The sequence below is a fragment of the Leucoraja erinacea genome, chromosome 29 (assembly GCF_028641065.1).
Source record: "Leucoraja erinacea ecotype New England chromosome 29, Leri_hhj_1, whole genome shotgun sequence".
In the NCBI taxonomy this organism is placed as follows: Eukaryota; Metazoa; Chordata; class Chondrichthyes; order Rajiformes; family Rajidae; genus Leucoraja; species Leucoraja erinaceus.
This window is the reverse complement of record NC_073405.1, coordinates 12,860,058-12,882,554: the sequence shown is the minus strand read 5'-3', so window position 1 is coordinate 12,882,554 and position 22,497 is coordinate 12,860,058. Positions and strand designations below refer to the sequence as shown.

Genomic DNA, 22,497 nt, shown 5'->3' with positions numbered 1-22,497 from the left:
CCTAAGATTTCTGACATTTCTGTGCATTGATTTAAAATATTGGGGCATAATAGACATTGTGTAACCGAATTGTTACTCGCAGTATGTAATTGCCTGAATTAGTTTGAAAAATTATTTGTAATTAAATTTATTAGGGATAGGGTTAACTAAATTTAATATTTTCACCGTAGATGTGTTTCTGAACAATTATTTATTCTGGACATATTATTTTCATACAGTAATTAATACATTGGGACCAGGATGAGCTATGATGATGGGGATGTTACATTTACATAGAGGATCCATCGTAGGTGAGTTTCCACTACTGCCTTCAACAGCCTGGATCTGGTTCCTTTCAAAACAATGCTGACCTTAGAAACACTCAATGGAAACTTTTACTTAAGACCACAATGTCTGAATGATGTGGGTGTTGTCCAGAATTTCAAAGTCATGTTCTGATGTTCTGGTGCATCAATGCATGTTTGTGATCCTGCACATGATTGTGCCCATAGTACATGAAGGACTTGGATGCATCACCATGCATCACCATCATCTCACAGAACTCTCTGGAGATTTTGCTTTGGGAATGATTTTTTCACAAAAACAAGTCCTTGTCTGGCCAGGATTACTATCACTATTAGACACAAAATGCTGGAGTAACTCAGCGGGACAGGCAGCATCTCTGGAGAGAATGAATGGGTGAAGTTTGTGGTCGAGACCCTTCTTCAGTTTGAAGAAAGATCTCGACTCGAAATGTCACCCATTCCTTCTCTCCATAGATAGTTACTGCAGCATTTTGTGTCTATCTTTGATTTAAACCAGCATCTGCAGTTCTGTCTTACACACTTACTATCAATATTCCTTACCTGAATGAGAGAACTCTGCAGCTGGAGAAGGTTTTGTTGATCTTGCTGCTGCTAAACAGTTGGCTTAGCTGTAGAAAAGCACCAGTTATGGCATTAGACAAACTAAACAACAAGTGATTAATTAATCATATCAATCCATAATTTGTCAACTGACCTGTAAAGTAACAATACTTGCTGCAGACTTGAACAATGCTGAATTGGGATCTTGTAACTCTGCTGCTGGAGCCAAGTTAGTTGCAATGAAGGTCACATTAAATTCGAGATTTGTTTGCAAATTTGGAGTTGTGGTCTGCATTGGCGGTGTTGCTGTTAAGGAAATTGAGAAAAAATATCAATCAATATTTATTAATTCTGTTGCTGATTTATTTGCATTACTCAGTCTGAAGATGGGAAGGATGTGTTCTACGTAAACTAATAATATACAAGTGTCAGAAAAATGGCCAATGTATAATGCCCCTCGTATGTAGGTAAACCGAAAGTCTTTGTTGCAGTTGAGGATGTGGGGTGAATAAAAAATGTGATTAACGTAAGATTAGTATAAAGGGGTAGAAGACCATTGGCACAGACTCCATGATACACACGGCCAAATTCTGTTCCCATCTATGATTTTATCACTATGATTTTAATGTCCAATGACGCAAGTGATTGGTACATTGGTATGTTGGGTGGAGCAGGATGTACTGTATGGCCAGCAGTGATGGGGAACCATTAATAGCAACGGGATGGTCCATTTGTAAACTGGATTATAAAGAATAATTGTTCTGTTTGATTGCTATAAGAATCTAAGCAAATTTCCAAAGAATAAGTTTATAATTTCACCATATCTACAATACAAATGAGTCGATTATTCTCTCAGACTGGCCTTGTGAAATTATTTGTCTGACTAGTTCAGTTTTACATTTGTTAAGAAGTATTATCTAAATTCAGTTTTATTTTTGTTATGGCAATATGAACTAAAGGGAGATAAAGGATGATACTTACTGGTTAAAGCTGCTGGCTCATGGTAACCTATAAAACAAAACAAATACATTTGGTAAAAATGACAGTTATTAAAAGCCCAATGTTGCAATTGATTATCAGGTTGATGTAGACAGTGATTCGCAGAGTCACACCGAAGCAGGACATGGGACCATTGCTAAAGATGTGAATGTATAGCAGAACTGAAATGAAGGTGCATGAACTGGCTGAGCATGAGCTAGAGAAATGGATAGGTCAGGAGGACATGAATGGAGGGGATGAAGAGGAGCTAACCAATTATCCATGGAGTACACGCTGTCGTTCAGTAAGACAGTTTGTGATTTGTGTCAACTCTACTCTATACCCAATCTCATGCAGTACCCAAATATCTATTAATTCCTGTCCTTAAGCGAACAGTGCCAGAGGTTTGCAACCCTTCTGTGTGAGGAAATTCCTCTTTATCTCAGCCTTAGAAACGAGGACTGTGACAGGGAGCGAAAGGCAGGAAAAGGAGAGGGACAGGCAACAGACTGGGAGAAGCAGCTGACGAGGAGTAGACCAGAGGCAGTATTGGAGAGGGATAGACAACCCCTTTACTAGGGGTAAGAGTGAACTATAGTAGACCATCACAAGCAAAATATTGTTTTAAAGTAACGGTTTGGATGAGAGATTACATAGACATTAAATGTTATCAGGTAACAGTGTTAAAAGAACAATAGATTCATGGTAATCTGAAAATGTAAAACAGTGTGTTTTAGGTATGATATTTAACTAAAAAAGGGGAGAAATTGAATGGTTTTATGAAATGTTCTGACTTTGATCTCACATATAGTAACGCAAACACAGAAAATTCCAAACAGTGATAAATACCATTCACGTAGAGGCTGTTACTGTCCAACATATATGGTTGTAAGGAGGTGATGCCATTTGTCTTGTCACTGAATACACGATACACTCCAACTCTGTTAACTTCCTGAGGATCAGAGTCATTACTGAAAGTGCAGTTAGCATGCACTCTGGTACTTTGTGAGTTTGCTGGGCTGAGGAACAAATGCAGATACCATTAAATAAATGTACAGATGTAAGACCTAAGATTTCTGACATTTCTGTGCATTGATTTAAAATGTTGGGGCATAATAGACATTGTGTAACCGAATTGTTACTCGCAGTATGTAATTGCCTGAATTAGTTTGAAAAATTATTTGTAATTAAATTTATTAGGGATAGGGTTAACTAAATTTAATATTTTCACCGTAGATGTGTTTCTGAACAATTATTTATTCTGGACATATTATTTTCACACAGTAATTAATACATTGGGACCAGGATGAGCTATGATGATGGGGATGTTACATTTACATAGAGGATCCATCGTAGGTGAGTTTCCACTACTGCCTTCAACAGCCTGGATCTGGTTCCTTTCAAAACAATGCTGACCTTAGAAACACTCAATGGAAACTTTTACTTAAGACCACAATGTCTGAATGATGTGGGTGTTGTCCAGAATTTCAAAGTCATGTTCTGATGTTCTGGTGCATCAATGCATGTTTGTGATCCTGCACATGATTGTGCCCATAGTACATGAAGGACTTGGATGCATCACCATGCATCACCATCATCTCACAGAACTCTCTGGAGATTTTGCTTTGGGAATGATTTTTTCACAAAAACAAGTCCTTGTCTGGCCAGGATTACTATCACTATTAGACACAAAATGCTGGAGTAACTCAGCGGGACAGGCAGCATCTCTGGAGAGAATGAATGGGTGAAGTTTGTGGTCGAGACCCTTCTTCAGTTTGAAGAAAGATCTCGACTCGAAATGTCACCCATTCCTTCTCTCCATAGATAGTTACTGCAGCATTTTGTGTCTATCTTTGATTTAAACCAGCATCTGCAGTTCTGTCTTACACACTTACTATCAATATTCCTTACCTGAATGAGAGAACTCTGCAGCTGGAGAAGGTTTTGTTGATCTTGCTGCTGCTAAACAGTTGGCTTAGCTGTAGAAAAGCACCAGTTATGGCATTAGACAAACTAAACAACAAGTGGTTAATTAATTATATCAATCCATAATTTGTCAACTGACCTGTAAAGTAACAATACTTGCTGCAGACTTGAACAATGCTGAATTGGGATCTTGTAACTCTGCTGCTGGAGCCAAGTTAGTTGCAATGAAGGTCACATTAAATTCGAGATTTGTTTGCAAATTTGGAGTTGTGGTCTGCATTGGCGGTGTTGCTGTTAAGGAAATTGAGAAAAAATATCAATCAATATTTATTAATTCTGTTGCTGATTTATTTGCATTACTCAGTCTGAAGATGGGAAGGATGTGTTACGTAAACTAATAATATACAAGTGTCAGAAAAATGGCCAATGTATAATGCCCCTCGTATGTAGGTAAACCGAAAGTCTTTGTTGCAGTTGAGGATGTGGGGTGAATAAAAAATGTGATTAACGTAAGATTAGTATAAAGGGGTAGAAGACCATTGGCACAGACTCCATGATACACACGGCCAAATTCTGTTCCCATCTATGATTTTATCACTATGATTTTAATGTCCAATGACGCAAGTGATTGGTACATTGGTATGTTGGGTGGAGCAGGATGTACTGTATGGCCAGCAGTGATGGGGAACCATTAATAGCAACGGGATGGTCCATTTGTAAACTGGATTATAAAGAATAATTGTTCTGTTTGATTGCTATAAGAATCTAAGCAAATTTCCAAAGAATAAGTTTATAATTTCACCATATCTACAATACAAATGAGTCGATTATTCTCTCAGACTGGCCTTGTGAAATTATTTGTCTGACTAGTTCAGTTTTACATTTGTTAAGAAGTATTATCTAAATTCAGTTTTATTTTTGTTATGGCAATATGAACTAAAGGGAGATAAAGGATGATACTTACTGGTTAAAGCTGCTGGCTCATGGTAACCTATAAAACAAAACAAATACATTTGGTAAAAATGACAGTTATTAAAAGCCCAATGTTGCAATTGATTATCAGGTTGATGTAGACAGTGATTCGCAGAGTCACACCGAAGCAGGACATGGGACCATTGCTAAAGATGTGAATGTATAGCAGAACTGAAATGAAGGTGCATGAACTGGCTGAGCATGAGCTAGAGAAATGGATAGGTCAGGAGGACATGAATGGAGGGGATGAAGAGGAGCTAACCAATTATCCATGGAGTACACGCTGTCGTTCAGTAAGACAGTTTGTGATTTGTGTCAACTCTACTCTATACCCAATCTCATGCAGTACCCAAATATCTATTAATTCCTGTCCTTAAGCGAACAGTGCCAGAGGTTTGCAACCCTTCTGTGTGAGGAAATTCCTCTTTATCTCAGCCTTAGAAACGAGGACTGTGACAGGGAGCGAAAGGCAGGAAAAGGAGAGGGACAGGCAACAGACTGGGAGAAGCAGCTGACGAGGAGTAGACCAGAGGCAGTATTGGAGAGGGATAGACAACCCCTTTACTAGGGGTAAGAGTGAACTATAGTAGACCATCACAAGCAAAATATTGTTTTAAAGTAACGGTTTGGATGAGAGATTACATAGACATTAAATGTTATCAGGTAACAGTGTTAAAAGAACAATAGATTCATGGTAATCTGAAAATGTAAAACAGTGTGTTTTAGGTATGATATTTAACTAAAAAAGGGGAGAAATTGAATGGTTTTATGAAATGTTCTGACTTTGATCTCACATATAGTAACGCAAACACAGAAAATTCCAAACAGTGATAAATACCATTCACGTAGAGGCTGTTACTGTCCAACATATATGGTTGTAAGGAGGTGATGCCATTTGTCTTGTCACTGAATACACGATACACTCCAACTCTGTTAACTTCCTGAGGATCAGAGTCATTACTGAAAGTGCAGTTAGCATGCACTCTGGTACTTTGTGAGTTTGCTGGGCTGAGGAACAAATGCAGATACCATTAAATAAATGTACAGATGTAAGACCTAAGATTTCTGACATTTCTGTGCATTGATTTAAAATGTTGGGGCATAATAGACATTGTGTAACCGAATTGTTACTCGCAGTATGTAATTGCCTGAATTAGTTTGAAAAATTATTTGTAATTAAATTTATTAGGGATAGGGTTAACTAAATTTAATATTTTCACCGTAGATGTGTTTCTGAACAATTATTTATTCTGGACATATTATTTTCACACAGTAATTAATACATTGGGACCAGGATGAGCTATGATGATGGGGATGTTACATTTACATAGAGGATCCATCGTAGGTGAGTTTCCACTACTGCCTTCAACAGCCTGGATCTGGTTCCTTTCAAAACAATGCTGACCTTAGAAACACTCAATGGAAACTTTTACTTAAGACCACAATGTCTGAATGATGTGGGTGTTGTCCAGAATTTCAAAGTCATGTTCTGATGTTCTGGTGCATCAATGCATGTTTGTGATCCTGCACATGATTGTGCCCATAGTACATGAAGGACTTGGATGCATCACCATGCATCACCATCATCTCACAGAACTCTCTGGAGATTTTGCTTTGGGAATGATTTTTTCACAAAAACAAGTCCTTGTCTGGCCAGGATTACTATCACTATTAGACACAAAATGCTGGAGTAACTCAGCGGGACAGGCAGCATCTCTGGAGAGAATGAATGGGTGAAGTTTGTGGTCGAGACCCTTCTTCAGTTTGAAGAAAGATCTCGACTCGAAATGTCACCCATTCCTTCTCTCCATAGATAGTTACTGCAGCATTTTGTGTCTATCTTTGATTTAAACCAGCATCTGCAGTTCTGTCTTACACACTTACTATCAATATTCCTTACCTGAATGAGAGAACTCTGCAGCTGGAGAAGGTTTTGTTGATCTTGCTGCTGCTAAACAGTTGGCTTAGCTGTAGAAAAGCACCAGTTATGGCATTAGACAAACTAAACAACAAGTGGTTAATTAATTATATCAATCCATAATTTGTCAACTGACCTGTAAAGTAACAATACTTGCTGCAGACTTGAACAATGCTGAATTGGGATCTTGTAACTCTGCTGCTGGAGCCAAGTTAGTTGCAATGAAGGTCACATTAAATTCGAGATTTGTTTGCAAATTTGGAGTTGTGGTCTGCATTGGCGGTGTTGCTGTTAAGGAAATTGAGAAAAAATATCAATCAATATTTATTAATTCTGTTGCTGATTTATTTGCATTACTCAGTCTGAAGATGGGAAGGATGTGTTCTACGTAAACTAATAATATACAAGTGTCAGAAAAATGGCCAATGTATAATGCCCCTCGTATGTAGGTAAACCGAAAGTCTTTGTTGCAGTTGAGGATGTGGGGTGAATAAAAAATGTGATTAACGTAAGATTAGTATAAAGGGGTAGAAGACCATTGGCACAGACTTCATGATACACACGGCCAAATTCTGTTCCCATCTATGATTTTATCACTATGATTTTAATGTCCAATGACGCAAGTGATTGGTACATTGGTATGTTGGGTGGAGCAGGATGTACTGTATGGCCAGCAGTGATGGGGAACCATTAATAGCAACGGGATGGTCCATTTGTAAACTGGATTATAAAGAATAATTGTTCTGTTTGATTGCTATAAGAATCTAAGCAAATTTCCAAAGAATAAGTTTATAATTTCACCATATCTACAATACAAATGAGTCGATTATTCTCTCAGACTGGCCTTGTGAAATTATTTGTCTGACTAGTTCAGTTTTACATTTGTTAAGAAGTATTATCTAAATTCAGTTTTATTTTTGTTATGGCAATATGAACTAAAGGGAGATAAAGGATGATACTTACTGGTTAAAGCTGCTGGCTCATGGTAACCTATAAAACAAAACAAATACATTTGGTAAAAATGACAGTTATTAAAAGCCCAATGTTGCAATTGATTATCAGGTTGATGTAGACAGTGATTCGCAGAGTCACACCGAAGCAGGACATGGGACCATTGCTAAAGATGTGAATGTATAGCAGAACTGAAATGAAGGTGCATGAACTGGCTGAGCATGAGCTAGAGAAATGGATAGGTCAGGAGGACATGAATGGAGGGGATGAAGAGGAGCTAACCAATTATCCATGGAGTACACGCTGTCGTTCAGTAAGACAGTTTGTGATTTGTGTCAACTCTACTCTATACCCAATCTCATGCAGTACCCAAATATCTATTAATTCCTGTCCTTAAGCGAACAGCGCCAGAGGTTTGCAACCCTTCTGTGTGAGGAAATTCCTCTTTATCTCAGCCTTAGAAACCAGGACTGTGACAGGGAGCGAAAGGCAGGAAAAGGAGAGAGACAGGCAACAGACTGGGAGAAGCAGCTGACGAGGAGTAGACCAGAGGCAGTATTGGAGAGGGATAGACAACCCCTTTACTAGGGGTAAGAGTGAACTATAGTAGACCATCACAAGCAAAATATTGTTTTAAAGTAACGGTTTGGATGAGAGATTACATAGACATTAAATGTTATCACGTAACAGTGTTAAAAGAACTATAGATATTTAATGACTATGAATATATACCATTCACAAACAGGCTGTTGGTGTCCAATGAATATGGTCCCAAGGTAGTGATGTCTTCTGTTTTGTTCTGAAATTCATGGTAAACTTGAACTTCATCAACTTGGCCTGAAGTTAGGATTTTGAAGATACAGATTGCCTCCACTGTAGTATTACCGTCACTTGTAGGTCTAAGCATGGACAACGAGCAGGTGGTTAATTAGTGTTAATCTTTTCATCCTATTACCAAATAATTGATGCTTATTGTTAATTGTTTCTATAATTAACAATAATGATTGTTAATTATATAATTAATAATTGCTATTATTGTTAATTATAGCAATTGTTAATGCTAGAAAGACATATTAATTTAATGGATAGATTTATATCATGAACAGTTAAAGATGTGTTTCTATCATATATGCTGTCTGCCCTGCTGAATATTTGCAACACTTTCAGTTTTCCATATAATTATTTTTCTCCACTAAAATTATGACACATATTGTGCCAGACACAAGCCTGGTATCACTGCCTGTTACCTTCCAAACGTCCTATTCAGGACCTAAAGTATCCTGGGGGAAAGAGTGGCTCAGTGGTGCAGCTGCCTCTGTGTCAGAGATCCGGGTTCAATCTTGTCCACGAGCACTCTCTGAGTAGAGTTTGCATATTCTCCCAGTGACTGCATGGGTTTCCTCCAGTTCCTCTGGTTTCCTCCCACATGCTTAAGACATGCGTGTTTGTAGGTTAGGTGGCCTCTATAAATTGTGCTTAAAGTGTGGGAAGCGAATGAGAAAGTGGGATAACATAGAGCTATTGTTTAACGGCTGATCAATTGTTGACCTGAACTTAAGTGGAAAGGCCTGTTTCCATGATGCCCCGAATTCAAGTTATTTCAATGTCTACATACCAGCAATTTGACACAGAAATGTCAATAACCAACAAGATCCAAAACAGCACTTGAGTGTGACAATACAGTGACAAGATCAACTCCTCAGATTGTCCAGAGTGTTTATTTATCATAAGCACCACAAATGAACCAAAACAATTAAACTCTTACATGCCACAGGTACATTAGATTCAAAATAATATTTAAAATAATTTATCAGTTATTGTAGGTAAACTAGTCCATGACTGATGCAAACACCAGACTATAGAAAGGAGAGTAGAATTTTCTTGCCATGATTTGCTATTTAGTATTATTTAATATACGCAGACTATTTGAGCATTAAAAAAAGTTTTGCATTCATGTTATCTTGGAATTTTCAAAGAAATAACAAATTTCTTACCGGAAAGTTACAGACTGACATCTTGAGAATGTTGGGTTTATCCTGCTATTGGCAAACAGACTATTCAGCTGTTGAAAATTAAAAATTTCATTTTAGTATGTAAAGTATAATGAAGTGTAATATTCTCTATCCTAATCATAAATAATATTTTTTTTACCTGATCAATAATGACTGCAGATTCACTGACATAGGCTGGGGAACTGATATTTTGTAGACTTGGTGTGAATGGCAATGTGAGCACATTGAAGGTGACGTTAAATAGTTTTCTCTTCATTTCATCAACTGGTTTAACCGTAACTGGTACTATGGGTGGTTCCACTACACGAGAAAGAGAAACAAAGTAAATTGAAGTTAAAAATATTAACCTTGCACAAAGAAGGATGATGACAAATTAAAAGCGATTTTCCTATGTATGCAGCATGCATATCAAAAGTTGAACAAATTGGAGCCATGCCCAATGAAGAATAGACACACCTACTGCTCTAAAAAGTAATGAATGTGTGCCTGATTATTTTACAATCCCAGAAATGCATTGATCTCACTGGGAAAATGCACCTTTAATTTAATTTAAAATGGTATCAATGCCCACAGGCAATGGGTTGGTCAAGCCTCATCCACTTTCCATTGTTACTCACTAGTCGCCACTGCATCACTAATATGGAGGCGACATCTGACAATATGTGTTGAATGTTTGATAAAGAATATTCACTGTTGTTATCCACTACAATAAAAGGAAATTTAAGTGACATATAGAATTAGAAACAGTACTCACAGGTTACAGGTGATTCGTGGTAACCTGAAAAAAGAAAGAATATTTACACATCCGGTGAAAAGTCAACATTAAATAAGGGAACATTACACTTGTTCACTCTAATGTAATGAATCCGATTAGCAGAAAATCCTCCTTTCTTTGGTACATACCGTTCACATAGAGGCTGTTGCTGTCCAATGAATATGGTCCTAAAGCGGTGATGTCATTAGACAGGTCTCTGAACACACGGTACAATCTAACTCTATTAACATCCAGGGGATCAGAATCACTTGTGAAGGTGCAGTTTGCATGCACTCTTGTGCCTTGTGCAGCTGAGGGGCTGTGGAGTAGATGCAGAGGCAATTTAATAAATCTGCTACTCTCTGGTTAACTCATCCCTTCCCACCCAAATCACCTCCTCCCCAGGTACCTTCCCGTGCAACCGCAGATGATGCAACAGCTGTTGATATGCCTCCTCCCTGAGCCCGAACAGTCCAGGAACCCCAACAGTCCTTTAAGGTTAGGCACTTGCACCTCCTCCAACCTCATCTCCTGTAACTGTTGTTCAAGATGTGGACCCTTATACATCAGCGACCAAACGTATACTGGGTGATCGTTTTGCAGAACACCTTCGCTCAGCCCACCAGATCCCACCTGATCACCCGGTTGCCAGACACTTTAATTCTCCTTCCCATTGCCACACTGACTTTTCTGTATTAGGTCTCCTCCATTGTCAGAGTGAGGCTAAAAGCAAATTGGAGGAACAGCATCTCATATTTCGCTTAGGCAGCTTACAGCCCAGAGGTATGATTATTGATATCTCTCACTTCAGGTAGACCTGGCATTTCCTCTCCATATCTCTCCCCCACCCAAGTCGCACTACCTTCTCGTTTTAACCCTACAAACTGCTAACAATGTCCTGTTTCCTTTATCATCATTACTTTTCTGCATATCCATTATTCATTGTTCTTTATGTCTCCACATCTTTGTCATTATCTCTCATTCCCCTTATTCCTAACCAGTCGGAAGAAGGGACTCAAGCCAAAACGTTGTCCATTCATTATCTCCGGAGATCCTGCCTGTTCAGCTGAGTTACTCCAACATTTTATGTCTAAAAAATCTTATATCTGCATGATTTAAGATTTAAGAATTAAACACGTGTACTTTTATTGAGGTCAAATGCAGCAAACGCAGACCAGGATGATTCTTAGTTTCCCTTACCTGAATGAGAGAACTCTGCAGCTAGAGAAGGTTTTGTTGACATTACTGTTGCGAAACAGTTGGTTCAGCTGTAAAAAAAGTGATGCTTTGAGTATCAGACTAACTAAACCATGAGTAATGAATTAATTAAATCAATCAGTAATTTGTCAACTGACCTGCAAAACAATAACACTTGCTGTAGAGTTGAACAATGCTGAATTGGGATCTTGTAAATCTGCTGCTGAGGTCAAGTTTGTTACAACGAAGGTCACGTTAAAATCAAGGGGATTTGTTTGCATATTTGGAGTTGTGGTCTGTATTGGTGATATCGCTGTTAAGAAATTGTGCAAAATTATTAAACAATCAAATTAAAAAAAGCTTTTTGTTGAATTATTCTTAACATTTAGTGTAAAGAAGGGAAAGAGTATTACACATAGATGAATAATGTATAGGTCTATGCTCTATGGCCACTGTAAAATGACCCAAATAAGTAGGTCAATGGTAGCACCTTGCTGCAGTTGAAGAGGATGAGTTTGAGTTTGCGTTTGAGTTTAGTTCGTTATCATGTGTACCGAGGAAAAGTGAAAAGCTTTTGTTGCATGCTAATCAGTTGGCGGAAATACTATACATGATTACAATCATGCCATTCACAGCGTACAAATACATGATGAAGGGAATAATGTGAATTACTTTTGATGAAGGGAGAATAAAAAATGTGATTAATATAAGATTAGTATAAAGGGGTGGATTGCCATTGGCATAGAATCCATGATCCAAAGAGTCAACTTCTGTGCTGTAGACACCATGACACTAACGGTCTATGATTATCATTTCCAATGAAGCAAAGATTGGTATATTGGTATTTTGGGTGCAGCCGATGGAATGTATGGCCAGCAGTGGAGATGAAAACATGATGATGATAGGATGGTAACATTTCATCCACTTTCCATTGTCACACACTTGCTGTGTTAACGTCACTAATACGGAGACCATATCTGACAATATTTAATGAACGTTTGGTAAATATATTCACTGTTGTTATCCACTGCAACAAAAGGCAATTTTATTGAAAGATGAAATTCAAAACAGTACTCACTGGTTGTAGGTGATGGTTCATTGTAACCTGAAAGATTAAAAGAATAATTATGTATCTGGCAAAATGTGTACATTAAATAGGGGAAAATGATTGATTATGAAATTTTCTGAACTTTTCACTCTAATGCTTATTTAAGTGATACATACCGTTCACGTAGAGGCTGTTACTGTCCAGAGAATATGGTCCTAGAGTGGTGATGTTATTAGACAGGTCTCTGAACACACGGTACAATCTAACCCTGTTAACATCCTGGGGATCAGAGTCAATTGTGAAGGTGCAGTTTGCATGAACTCTGGTGCCTTGTGTGGCTGCGGTGCTGTGGAATAGATGCAGAGGTAATTGAGTAAATCTGCTTGATTTAAGATGTCAGACAGTTTGGGATTAGAAACTATTGATTAAAACATTGGGGAATAGAAATTATTTATATACTCAAGCACATAATATGTATGTCATTTGCCAGAATAAATGTAGGCGGGAATATGGCATTCAATTAGCAAAATAAATTAAATATTTCCTCTGTAGACTGTTTCTGTGCAATTATTGATTCCTGAGGCATTTTTTTAGTACAAAAATTAATACATTGGGAATGGAATGGGCCATGATTTTGGGAATCAACATACATCAGAGCTCATCAGAGATGTGTTTTCACCACTGCAATCCATGGCCTGGATCTGTTTCCTCTCAAACCAATGCTAAAGCAGACCTTGCAAGCACTTGGTGGCAACATTTACATGAGTCGACCACAATATCTGCATGATGCGGGAAATGTCTAGAATCTGAAAGTCACCTTCTGATATTTCTGGTGCACCACTGCATGTCCATGAACCTACACATCATTGTGTCCATGGCACATGAATTACTTGGGATGCACCACCATGGACGTTGTGAAACTCCCTAGAAATCCACAAATATTGGTTTGGGAATTATTTTTGAGAAAAACAAGTCTAAATATGAGATGCCATTTTTCTATCAGAGTTGCCATTTAGGAAATGTTGATGCACTTGCAGTTACATGTGCTTGTCTGAGGTTGCACGTGGTGTTGATGCAAATACTGACCCGGATTAATCTTAGTTTTCCTTACCTGAATGAAAGAACTTTGCAGCTGAAGAAGGTTTTGTTAACATTACTGCTGCGAAACAGTTGGTTCAGCTGTAAACAGGCAATGGTTAGAGTATTAGACTCTCTGAACCATGAGTAATGAATGAATTAATTAAATCAATCAGTAATTTGTCAACTGACCTGCAAAACAATAACACTTGCTGTAGAGTTGAACAATGCTGAATTGGGATCTTGTAAATCTGCTGCTGAGGTCAAGTTTGTTACAACGAAGGTCACGTTAAAATCAAAAGGATTTGTTTGCATATTTGGAGTTGTGGTCTGTATTGGTGATATCGCTGTTAAGAAATTGTGCAAAATTATTAAACAATCAAATTAAAAAAAGCTTTTTGTTGAATTATTCTTAACATTTAGTGTAAAGAAGGGAAAGAGTATTACACATAGATGAATAATGTATAGGTCTATGCTCTATGGCCACTGTAAAATGACCCAAATAAGTAGGTCAATGGTAGCACCTTGCTGCAGTTGAAGAGGATGAGTTTGAGTTTGCGTTTGAGTTTAGTTCGTTATCATGTGTACCGAGGTAAAGTGAAAAGCTTTTGTTGCATGCTAATCAGTTGGCGGAAATACTATACATGATTTCAATCATGCCATTCACAGTGTACAAATAAATACATGATGAAGGGAATAATGTGAATTACTTTTGATGAAGGGAGAATAAAAAATGTGATTAATATAGGATTAGTATAAAGGGGTGGATTGCCATTGGCACAGAATCCATGATCCAAAGAGTCAATTTCTGTGCTGTAGCCACCATGACACTAACGGTCTATGATTATCATTTCCAATGAAGCAAAGATTGGTACATTGGTATTTTGGGTGCAGCCGATGGAATGTATGGCCAGCAGTGGAGATGAAAACATGATGATGATAGGATGGTAACATCTCATCCACTTTCCATTGTCACACACTTGCTGTGTTAACGTCACTAATACGGAGACCATATCTGACAATATTTAATGAACGTTTGGTAAATATATTCACTGATGTTATCCACTGCAACAAAAGGCAATTTTATTGAAAGATGAAATTCAAAACAGTACTCACTGGTTGTAGGTGATGGTTCATTGTAACCTGAAAGATTAAAAGAATAATTATGTATCTGGCAAAATGTGTACATTAAATAGGGGAAAATGATTGATTATAAAATTTTCTGAACTTTTCACTCTAATGCTTATTTAAGTGATACATACCGTTCACGTAGAGGCTGTTACTATCCAGAGAATATGGTCCTAGAGTGGTGATGTTATTAGACAGGTCTCTGAACACACGGTACAATCTAACCCTGTTAACATCCTGGGGATCAGAGTCAATTGTGAAGGTGCAGTTTGCATGGACTCTGGTGCCTTGTGTGGCTGCGGTGCTGTGGAATAGATGCAGAGGTAATTGAGTAAATCTGCTTGACTTAAGATGTCAGACAGTTTGGGATTAGAAACTATTGATTAAAACATTGGGGAATAGAAATTATTTATATACTCAAGCACATAATATGTATGTCATTTGCCAGAATAAATGTAGGCGGGAATATGGCATTCAATTAGCAAAATAAATTAAATATTTCCTCTGTAGACTGTTTCTGTGCAATTATTGATTCCTGAGGCATTTTTTTAGTACAAAAATTAATACATTGGGAATGGAATGGGCCATGATTTTGGGAATCAACATACATCAGAGCTCATCAGAGATGTGTTTTCACCACTGCAATCCATGGCCTGGATCTGTTTCCTCTCAAACCAATGCTAAAGCAGACCTTGCAAGCACTTGGTGGCAACATTTACATGAGTCGACCACAATATCTGCATGATGCGGGAAATGTCTAGAATCTGAAAGTCACCTTCTGATATTTCTGGTGCACCACTGCATGTCCATGAACCTACACATCATTGTGGCCATGGCACATGAATTACTTGGGATGCACCACCATGGACGTTGTGAAACTCCCTAGAAATCCACAAATATTGGTTTGGGAATTATTTTTGAGAAAATCAAGTCTAAATATGAGATGCCATTTTTCTATCAGAGTTGCCATTTAGGAAATGTTGATGCACTTGCAGTTACATGTGCTTGTCTGAGGTTGCACGTGGTGTTGATGCAAATACTGACCCGGATTAATCTTAGTTTTCCTTACCTGAATGAAAGAACTTTGCAGCTGAAGAAGGTTTTGTTAACATTACTGCTGCGAAACAGTTGGTTCAGCTGTAAACAGGCAATGGTTAGAGTATTAGACTCTCTGAACCATGAGTAATGAATGAATTAATTAAATCAATCAGTAATTTGTCAACTGACCTGCAAAACAATAACACTTGCTGTAGAGTTGAACAATGCTGAATTGGGATCTTGTAAATCTGCTGCTGAGGTCAAGTTTGTTACAACGAAGGTCACGTTAAAATCAAAAGGATTTGTTTGCATATTTGGAGTTGTGGTCTGTATTGGTGATATCGCTGTTAAGAAATTGTGCAAAATTATTAAACAATCAAATTAAAAAAAGCTTTTTGTTGAATTATTCTTAACATTTAGTGTAAAGAAGGGAAAGAGTATTACACATAGATGAATAATGTATAGGTCTATGCTCTATGGCCACTGTAAAATGACCCAAATAAGTAGGTCAATGGTAGCACCTTGCTGCAGTTGAAGAGGATGAGTTTGAGTTTGCGTTTGAGTTTAGTTCGTTATCATGTGTACCGAGGTAAAGTGAAAAGCTTTTGTTGCATGCTAATCAGTTGGCGGAAATACTATACATGATTTCAATCATGCCATTCACAGTGTACAAATAAATACATGATGAAGGGAATAATGTGAATTACTTTTGATGAAGGGAGAATAAAAAATGTGATTAATATAGGATTAGTATAAAGGGGTGGATTGCCATTGGCACAGAATCCATGATCCAAAGAGTCAATTTCTGTGCTGTAGCCACCATGACACTAACGGTCTATGATTATCATTTCCAATGAAGCAAAGATTGGTACATTGGTATTTTGGGTGCAGCCGATGGAATGTATGGCCAGCAGTGGAGATGAAAACATGATGATGATAGGATGGTAACATCTCATCCACTTTCCATTGTCACACACTTGCTGTGTTAACGTCACTAATACGGAGACCATATCTGACAATATTTAATGAACGTTTGGTAAATATATTCACTGATGTTATCCACTGCAACAAAAGGCAATTTTATTGAAAGATGAAATTCAAAACAGTACTCACTGGTTGTAGGTGATGGTTCATTGTAACCTGAAAGATTAAAAGAATAATTATGTATCTGGCAAAATGTGTACATTAAATAGGGGAAAATGATTGATTATGAAATTTTCTGAACTTTTCACTCTAATGCTTATTTAAGTGATACATACCGTTCACGTAGAGGCTGTTACTATCCAGAGAATATGGTCCTAGAGTGGTGATGTTATTAGACAGGTCTCTGAACACACGGTACAATCTAACCCTGTTAACATCCTGGGGATCAGAGTCAATTGTGAAGGTGCAGTTTGCATGAACTCTGGTGCCTTGTGTGGCTGCGGTGCTGTGGAATAGATGCAGAGGTAATTGAGTAAATCTGCTTGACTTAAGATGTCAGACAGTTTGGGATTAGAAACTATTGATTAAAACATTGGGGAATAGAAATTATTTATATACTCAAGCACATAATATGTATGTCATTTGCCAGAATAAATGTAGGCGGGAATATGGCATTCAATTAGCAAAATAAATTAAATATTTCCTCTGTAGACTGTTTCTGTGCAATTATTGATTCCTGAGGCATTTTTTTAGTACAAAAATTAATACATTGGGAATGGAATGGGCCATGATTTTGGGAATCAACATACATCAGAGCTCATCAGAGATGTGTTTTCACCACTGCAATCCATGGCCTGGATCTGTTTCCTCTCAAACCAATGCTAAAGCAGACCTTGCAAGCACTTGGTGGCAACATTTACATGAGTCGACCACAATATCTGCATGATGCGGGAAATGTCTAGAATCTGAAAGTCACCTTCTGATATTTCTGGTGCACCACTGCATGTCCATGAACCTACACATCATTGTGGCCATGGCACATGAATTACTTGGGATGCACCACCATGGACGTTGTGAAACTCCCTAGAAATCCACAAATATTGGTTTGGGAATTATTTTTGAGAAAAACAAGTCTAAATATGAGATGCCATTTTTCTATCAGAGTTGCCATTTAGGAAATGTTGATGCACTTGCAGTTACATGTGCTTGTCTGAGGTTGCACGTGGTGTTGATGCAAATACTGACCCGGATTAATCTTAGTTTTCCTTACCTGAATGAAAGAACTTTGCAGCTGAAGAAGGTTTTGTTAACATTACTGCTGCGAAACAGTTGGTTCAGCTGTAAACAGGCAATGGTTAGAGTATTAGACTCTCTGAACCATGAGTAATGAATGAATTAATTAAATCAATCAGTAATTTGTCAACTGACCTGCAAAACAATAACACTTGCTGTAGAGTTGAACAATGCTGAATTGGGATCTTGTAAATCTGCTGCTGAGGTCAAGTTTGTTACAACGAAGGTCACGTTAAAATCAAAAGGATTTGTTTGCATATTTGGAGTTGTGGTCTGTATTGGTGATATCGCTGTTAAGAAATTGTGCAAAATTATTAAACAATCAAATTAAAAAAAGCTTTTTGTTGAATTATTTTTAACATTTAGTGTAAAGAAGGGAAAGAGTATTACACATAGATGAATAATGTATAGGTCTATGCTCTATGGCCACTGTAAAATGACCCAAATAAGTAGGTCAATGGTAGCACCTTGCTGCAGTTGAAGAGGATGAGTTTGAGTTTGCGTTTGAGTTTAGTTCGTTATCATGTGTACCGAGGTAAAGTGAAAAGCTTTTGTTGCATGCTAATCAGTTGGCGGAAATACTATACATGATTTCAATCATGCCATTCACAGTGTACAAATAAATACATGATGAAGGGAATAATGTGAATTACTTTTGATGAAGGGAGAATAAAAAATGTGATTAATATAGGATTAGTATAAAGGGGTGGATTGCCATTGGCACAGAATCCATGATCCAAAGAGTCAATTTCTGTGCTGTAGCCACCATGACACTAACGGTCTATGATTATCATTTCCAATGAAGCAAAGATTGGTACATTGGTATTTTGGGTGCAGCCGATGGAATGTATGGCCAGCAGTGGAGATGAAAACATGATGATGATAGGATGGTAACATCTCATCCACTTTCCATTGTCACACACTTGCTGTGTTAACGTCACTAATACGGAGACCATATCTGACAATATTTAATGAACGTTTGGTAAATATATTCACTGATGTTATCCACTGCAACAAAAGGCAATTTTATTGAAAGATGAAATTCAAAACAGTACTCACTGGTTGTAGGTGATGGTTCATTGTAACCTGAAAGATTAAAAGAATAATTATGTATCTGGCAAAATGTGTACATTAAATAGGGGAAAATGATTGATTATAAAATTTTCTGAACTTTTCACTCTAATGCTTATTTAAGTGATACATACCGTTCACGTAGAGGCTGTTACTATCCAGAGAATATGGTCCTAGAGTGGTGATGTTATTAGACAGGTCTCTGAACACACGGTACAATCTAACCCTGTTAACATCCTGGGGATCAGAGTCAATTGTGAAGGTGCAGTTTGCATGGACTCTGGTGCCTTGTGTGGCTGCGGTGCTGTGGAATAGATGCAGAGGTAATTGAGTAAATCTGCTTGACTTAAGATGTCAGACAGTTTGGGATTAGAAACTATTGATTAAAACATTGGGGAATAGAAATTATTTATATACTCAAGCACATAATATGTATGTCATTTGCCAGAATAAATGTAGGCGGGAATATGGCATTCAATTAGCAAAATAAATTAAATATTTCCTCTGTAGACTGTTTCTGTGCAATTATTGATTCCTGAGGCATTTTTTTAGTACAAAAATTAATACATCGGGAATGGAATGGGCCATGATTTTGGGAATCAACATACATCAGAGCTCATCAGAGATGTGTTTTCACCACTGCAATCCATGGCCTGGATCTGTTTCCTCTCAAACCAATGCTAAAGCAGACCTTGCAAGCACTTGGTGGCAACATTTACATGAGTCGACCACAATATCTGCATGATGCGGGAAATGTCTAGAATCTGAAAGTCACCTTCTGATATTTCTGGTGCACCACTGCATGTCCATGAACCTACACATCATTGTGGCCATGGCACATGAATTACTTGGGATGCACCACCATGGACGTTGTGAAACTCCCTAGAAATCCACAAATATTGGTTTGGGAATTATTTTTGAGAAAAACAAGTCTAAATATGAGATGCCATTTTTCTATCAGAGTTGCCATTTAGGAAATGTTGATGCACTTGCAGTTACATGTGCTTGTCTGAGGTTGCACGTGGTGTTGATGCAAATACTGACCCGGATTAATCTTAGTTTTCCTTACCTGAATGAAAGAACTTTGCAGCTGAAGAAGGTTTTGTTAACATTACTGCTGCGAAACAGTTGGTTCAGCTGTAAACAGGCAATGGTTAGAGTATTAGACTCTCTGAACCATGAGTAATGAATGAATTAATTAAATCAATCAGTAATTTGTCAACTGACCTGCAAAACAATAACACTTGCTGTAGAGTTGAACAATGCTGAATTGGGATCTTGTAAATCTGCTGCTGAGGTCAAGTTTGTTACAACGAAGGTCACGTTAAAATCAAAAGGATTTGTTTGCATATTTGGAGTTGTGGTCTGTATTGGTGATATCGCTGTTAAGAAATTGTGCAAAATTATTAAACAATCAAATTAAAAAAAGCTTTTTGTTGAATTATTCTTAACATTTAGTGTAAAGAAGGGAAAGAGTATTACACATAGATGAATAATGTATAGGTCTATGCTCTATGGCCACTGTAAAATGACCCAAATAAGTAGGTCAATGGTAGGACCTTGCTGCAGTTGAGGAGGATGAGTTTGAGTTTGCGTTTGAGTTTAGTTCGTTATCATGTGTACCGAGGTAAAGTGAAAAGCTTTTGTTGCATGCTAATCAGTTGGCGGAAATACTATACATGATTTCAATCATGCCATTCACAGTGTACAAATAAATACATGATGAAGGGAATAATGTGAATTACTTTTGATGAAGGGAGAATAAAAAATGTGATTAATATAGGATTAGTATAAAGGGGTGGATTGCCATTGGCACAGAATCCATGATCCAAAGAGTCAATTTCTGTGCTGTAGCCACCATGACACTAACGGTCTATGATTATCATTTCCAATGAAGCAAAGATTGGTACATTGGTATTTTGGGTGCAACCGATGGAATGTATGGCCAGCAGTGGAGATGAAAACATGATGATGATAGGATGGTAACATCTCATCCACTTTCCATTGTCACACACTTGCTGTGTTAACGTCACTAATACGGAGACCATATCTGACAATATTTAATGAACGTTTGGTAAATATATTCACTGATGTTATCCACTGCAACAAAAGGCAATTTTATTGAAAGATGAAATTCAAAACAGTACTCACTGGTTGTAGGTGATGGTTCATTGTAACCTGAAAGATTAAAAGAATAATTATGTATCTGGCAAAATGTGTACATTAAATAGGGGAAAATGATTGATTATGAAATTTTCTGAACTTTTCACTCTAATGCTTATTTAAGTGATACATACCGTTCACGTAGAGGCTGTTACTATCCAGAGAATATGGTCCTAGAGTGGTGATGTTATTAGACAGGTCTCTGAACACACGGTACAATCTAACCCTGTTAACATCCTGGGGATCAGAGTCAATTGTGAAGGTGCAGTTTGCATGAACTCTGGTGCCTTGTGTGGCTGCGGTGCTGTGGAATAGATGCAGAGGTAATTGAGTAAATCTGCTTGACTTAAGATGTCAGACAGTTTGGGATTAGAAACTATTGATTAAAACATTGGGGAATACAAATTATTTATATACTCAAGCACATAATATGTATGTCATTTGCCAGAATAAATGTAGGCGGGAATATGGCATTCAATTAGCAAAATAAATTAAATATTTCCTCTGTAGACTGTTTCTGTGCAATTATTGATTCCTGAGGCATTTTTTTAGTACAAAAATTAATACATTGGGAATGGAATGGGCCATGATTTTGGGAATCAACATACATCAGAGCTCATCAGAGATGTGTTTTCACCACTGCAATCCATGGCCTGGATCTGTTTCCTCTCAAACCAATGCTAAAGCAGACCTTGCAAGCACTTGGTGGCAACATTTACATGAGTCGACCACAATATCTGCATGATGCGGGAAATGTCTAGAATCTGAAAGTCACCTTCTGATATTTCTGGTGCACCACTGCATGTCCATGAACCTACACATCATTGTGGCCATGGCACATGAATTACTTGGGATGCACCACCATGGACGTTGTGAAACTCCCTAGAAATCCACAAATATTGGTTTGGGAATTATTTTTGAGAAAAACAAGTCTAAATATGAGATGCCATTTTTCTATCAGAGTTGCCATTTAGGAAATGTTGATGCACTTGCAGTTACATGTGCTTGTCTGAGGTTGCACGTGGTGTTGATGCAAATACTGACCCGGATTAATCTTAGTTTTCCTTACCTGAATGAAAGAACTTTGCAGCTGAAGAAGGTTTTGTTAACATTACTGCTGCGAAACAGTTGGTTCAGCTGTAAACAGGCAATGGTTAGAGTATTAGACTCTCTGAACCATGAGTAATGAATGAATTAATTAA

At 37.6% G+C, this 22,497-nt stretch overlaps 1 protein-coding gene across 1 annotated transcript in view; it reads right to left on the bottom strand.

Moving 5' to 3' along the window:
- Positions 1 to 22,497, bottom strand: part of LOC129710934 (mucin-16-like) — a 98,689-nt gene that overhangs the window by 29,528 nt on the left and 46,664 nt on the right. Inside the window, exons 57-93 of the mRNA XM_055658241.1 lie at positions 22,365 to 22,432; positions 21,430 to 21,599; positions 21,284 to 21,310; positions 20,360 to 20,514; positions 20,202 to 20,269; positions 19,267 to 19,436; positions 19,121 to 19,147; positions 18,197 to 18,351; positions 18,039 to 18,106; positions 17,104 to 17,273; positions 16,958 to 16,984; positions 16,034 to 16,188; positions 15,876 to 15,943; positions 14,941 to 15,110; positions 14,795 to 14,821; positions 13,871 to 14,025; positions 13,713 to 13,780; positions 12,778 to 12,947; positions 12,632 to 12,658; positions 11,712 to 11,866; positions 11,557 to 11,624; positions 10,506 to 10,675; positions 10,357 to 10,380; positions 9,742 to 9,902; positions 9,585 to 9,652; positions 8,323 to 8,489; positions 7,603 to 7,629; positions 6,776 to 6,927; positions 6,622 to 6,689; positions 5,560 to 5,729; positions 4,714 to 4,740; positions 3,889 to 4,040; positions 3,735 to 3,802; positions 2,673 to 2,842; positions 1,827 to 1,853; positions 1,000 to 1,151; positions 846 to 913 (exon numbers count right to left, since the gene is read on the bottom strand). Coding sequence (XP_055514216.1) covers positions 846 to 913; positions 1,000 to 1,151; positions 1,827 to 1,853; positions 2,673 to 2,842; positions 3,735 to 3,802; positions 3,889 to 4,040; positions 4,714 to 4,740; positions 5,560 to 5,729; positions 6,622 to 6,689; positions 6,776 to 6,927; positions 7,603 to 7,629; positions 8,323 to 8,489; positions 9,585 to 9,652; positions 9,742 to 9,902; positions 10,357 to 10,380; positions 10,506 to 10,675; positions 11,557 to 11,624; positions 11,712 to 11,866; positions 12,632 to 12,658; positions 12,778 to 12,947; positions 13,713 to 13,780; positions 13,871 to 14,025; positions 14,795 to 14,821; positions 14,941 to 15,110; positions 15,876 to 15,943; positions 16,034 to 16,188; positions 16,958 to 16,984; positions 17,104 to 17,273; positions 18,039 to 18,106; positions 18,197 to 18,351; positions 19,121 to 19,147; positions 19,267 to 19,436; positions 20,202 to 20,269; positions 20,360 to 20,514; positions 21,284 to 21,310; positions 21,430 to 21,599; positions 22,365 to 22,432 — 3,839 coding nt within the window. The remainder of the gene's footprint in view (positions 1 to 845; positions 914 to 999; positions 1,152 to 1,826; positions 1,854 to 2,672; positions 2,843 to 3,734; positions 3,803 to 3,888; positions 4,041 to 4,713; positions 4,741 to 5,559; positions 5,730 to 6,621; positions 6,690 to 6,775; positions 6,928 to 7,602; positions 7,630 to 8,322; positions 8,490 to 9,584; positions 9,653 to 9,741; positions 9,903 to 10,356; positions 10,381 to 10,505; positions 10,676 to 11,556; positions 11,625 to 11,711; positions 11,867 to 12,631; positions 12,659 to 12,777; positions 12,948 to 13,712; positions 13,781 to 13,870; positions 14,026 to 14,794; positions 14,822 to 14,940; positions 15,111 to 15,875; positions 15,944 to 16,033; positions 16,189 to 16,957; positions 16,985 to 17,103; positions 17,274 to 18,038; positions 18,107 to 18,196; positions 18,352 to 19,120; positions 19,148 to 19,266; positions 19,437 to 20,201; positions 20,270 to 20,359; positions 20,515 to 21,283; positions 21,311 to 21,429; positions 21,600 to 22,364; positions 22,433 to 22,497) is intronic.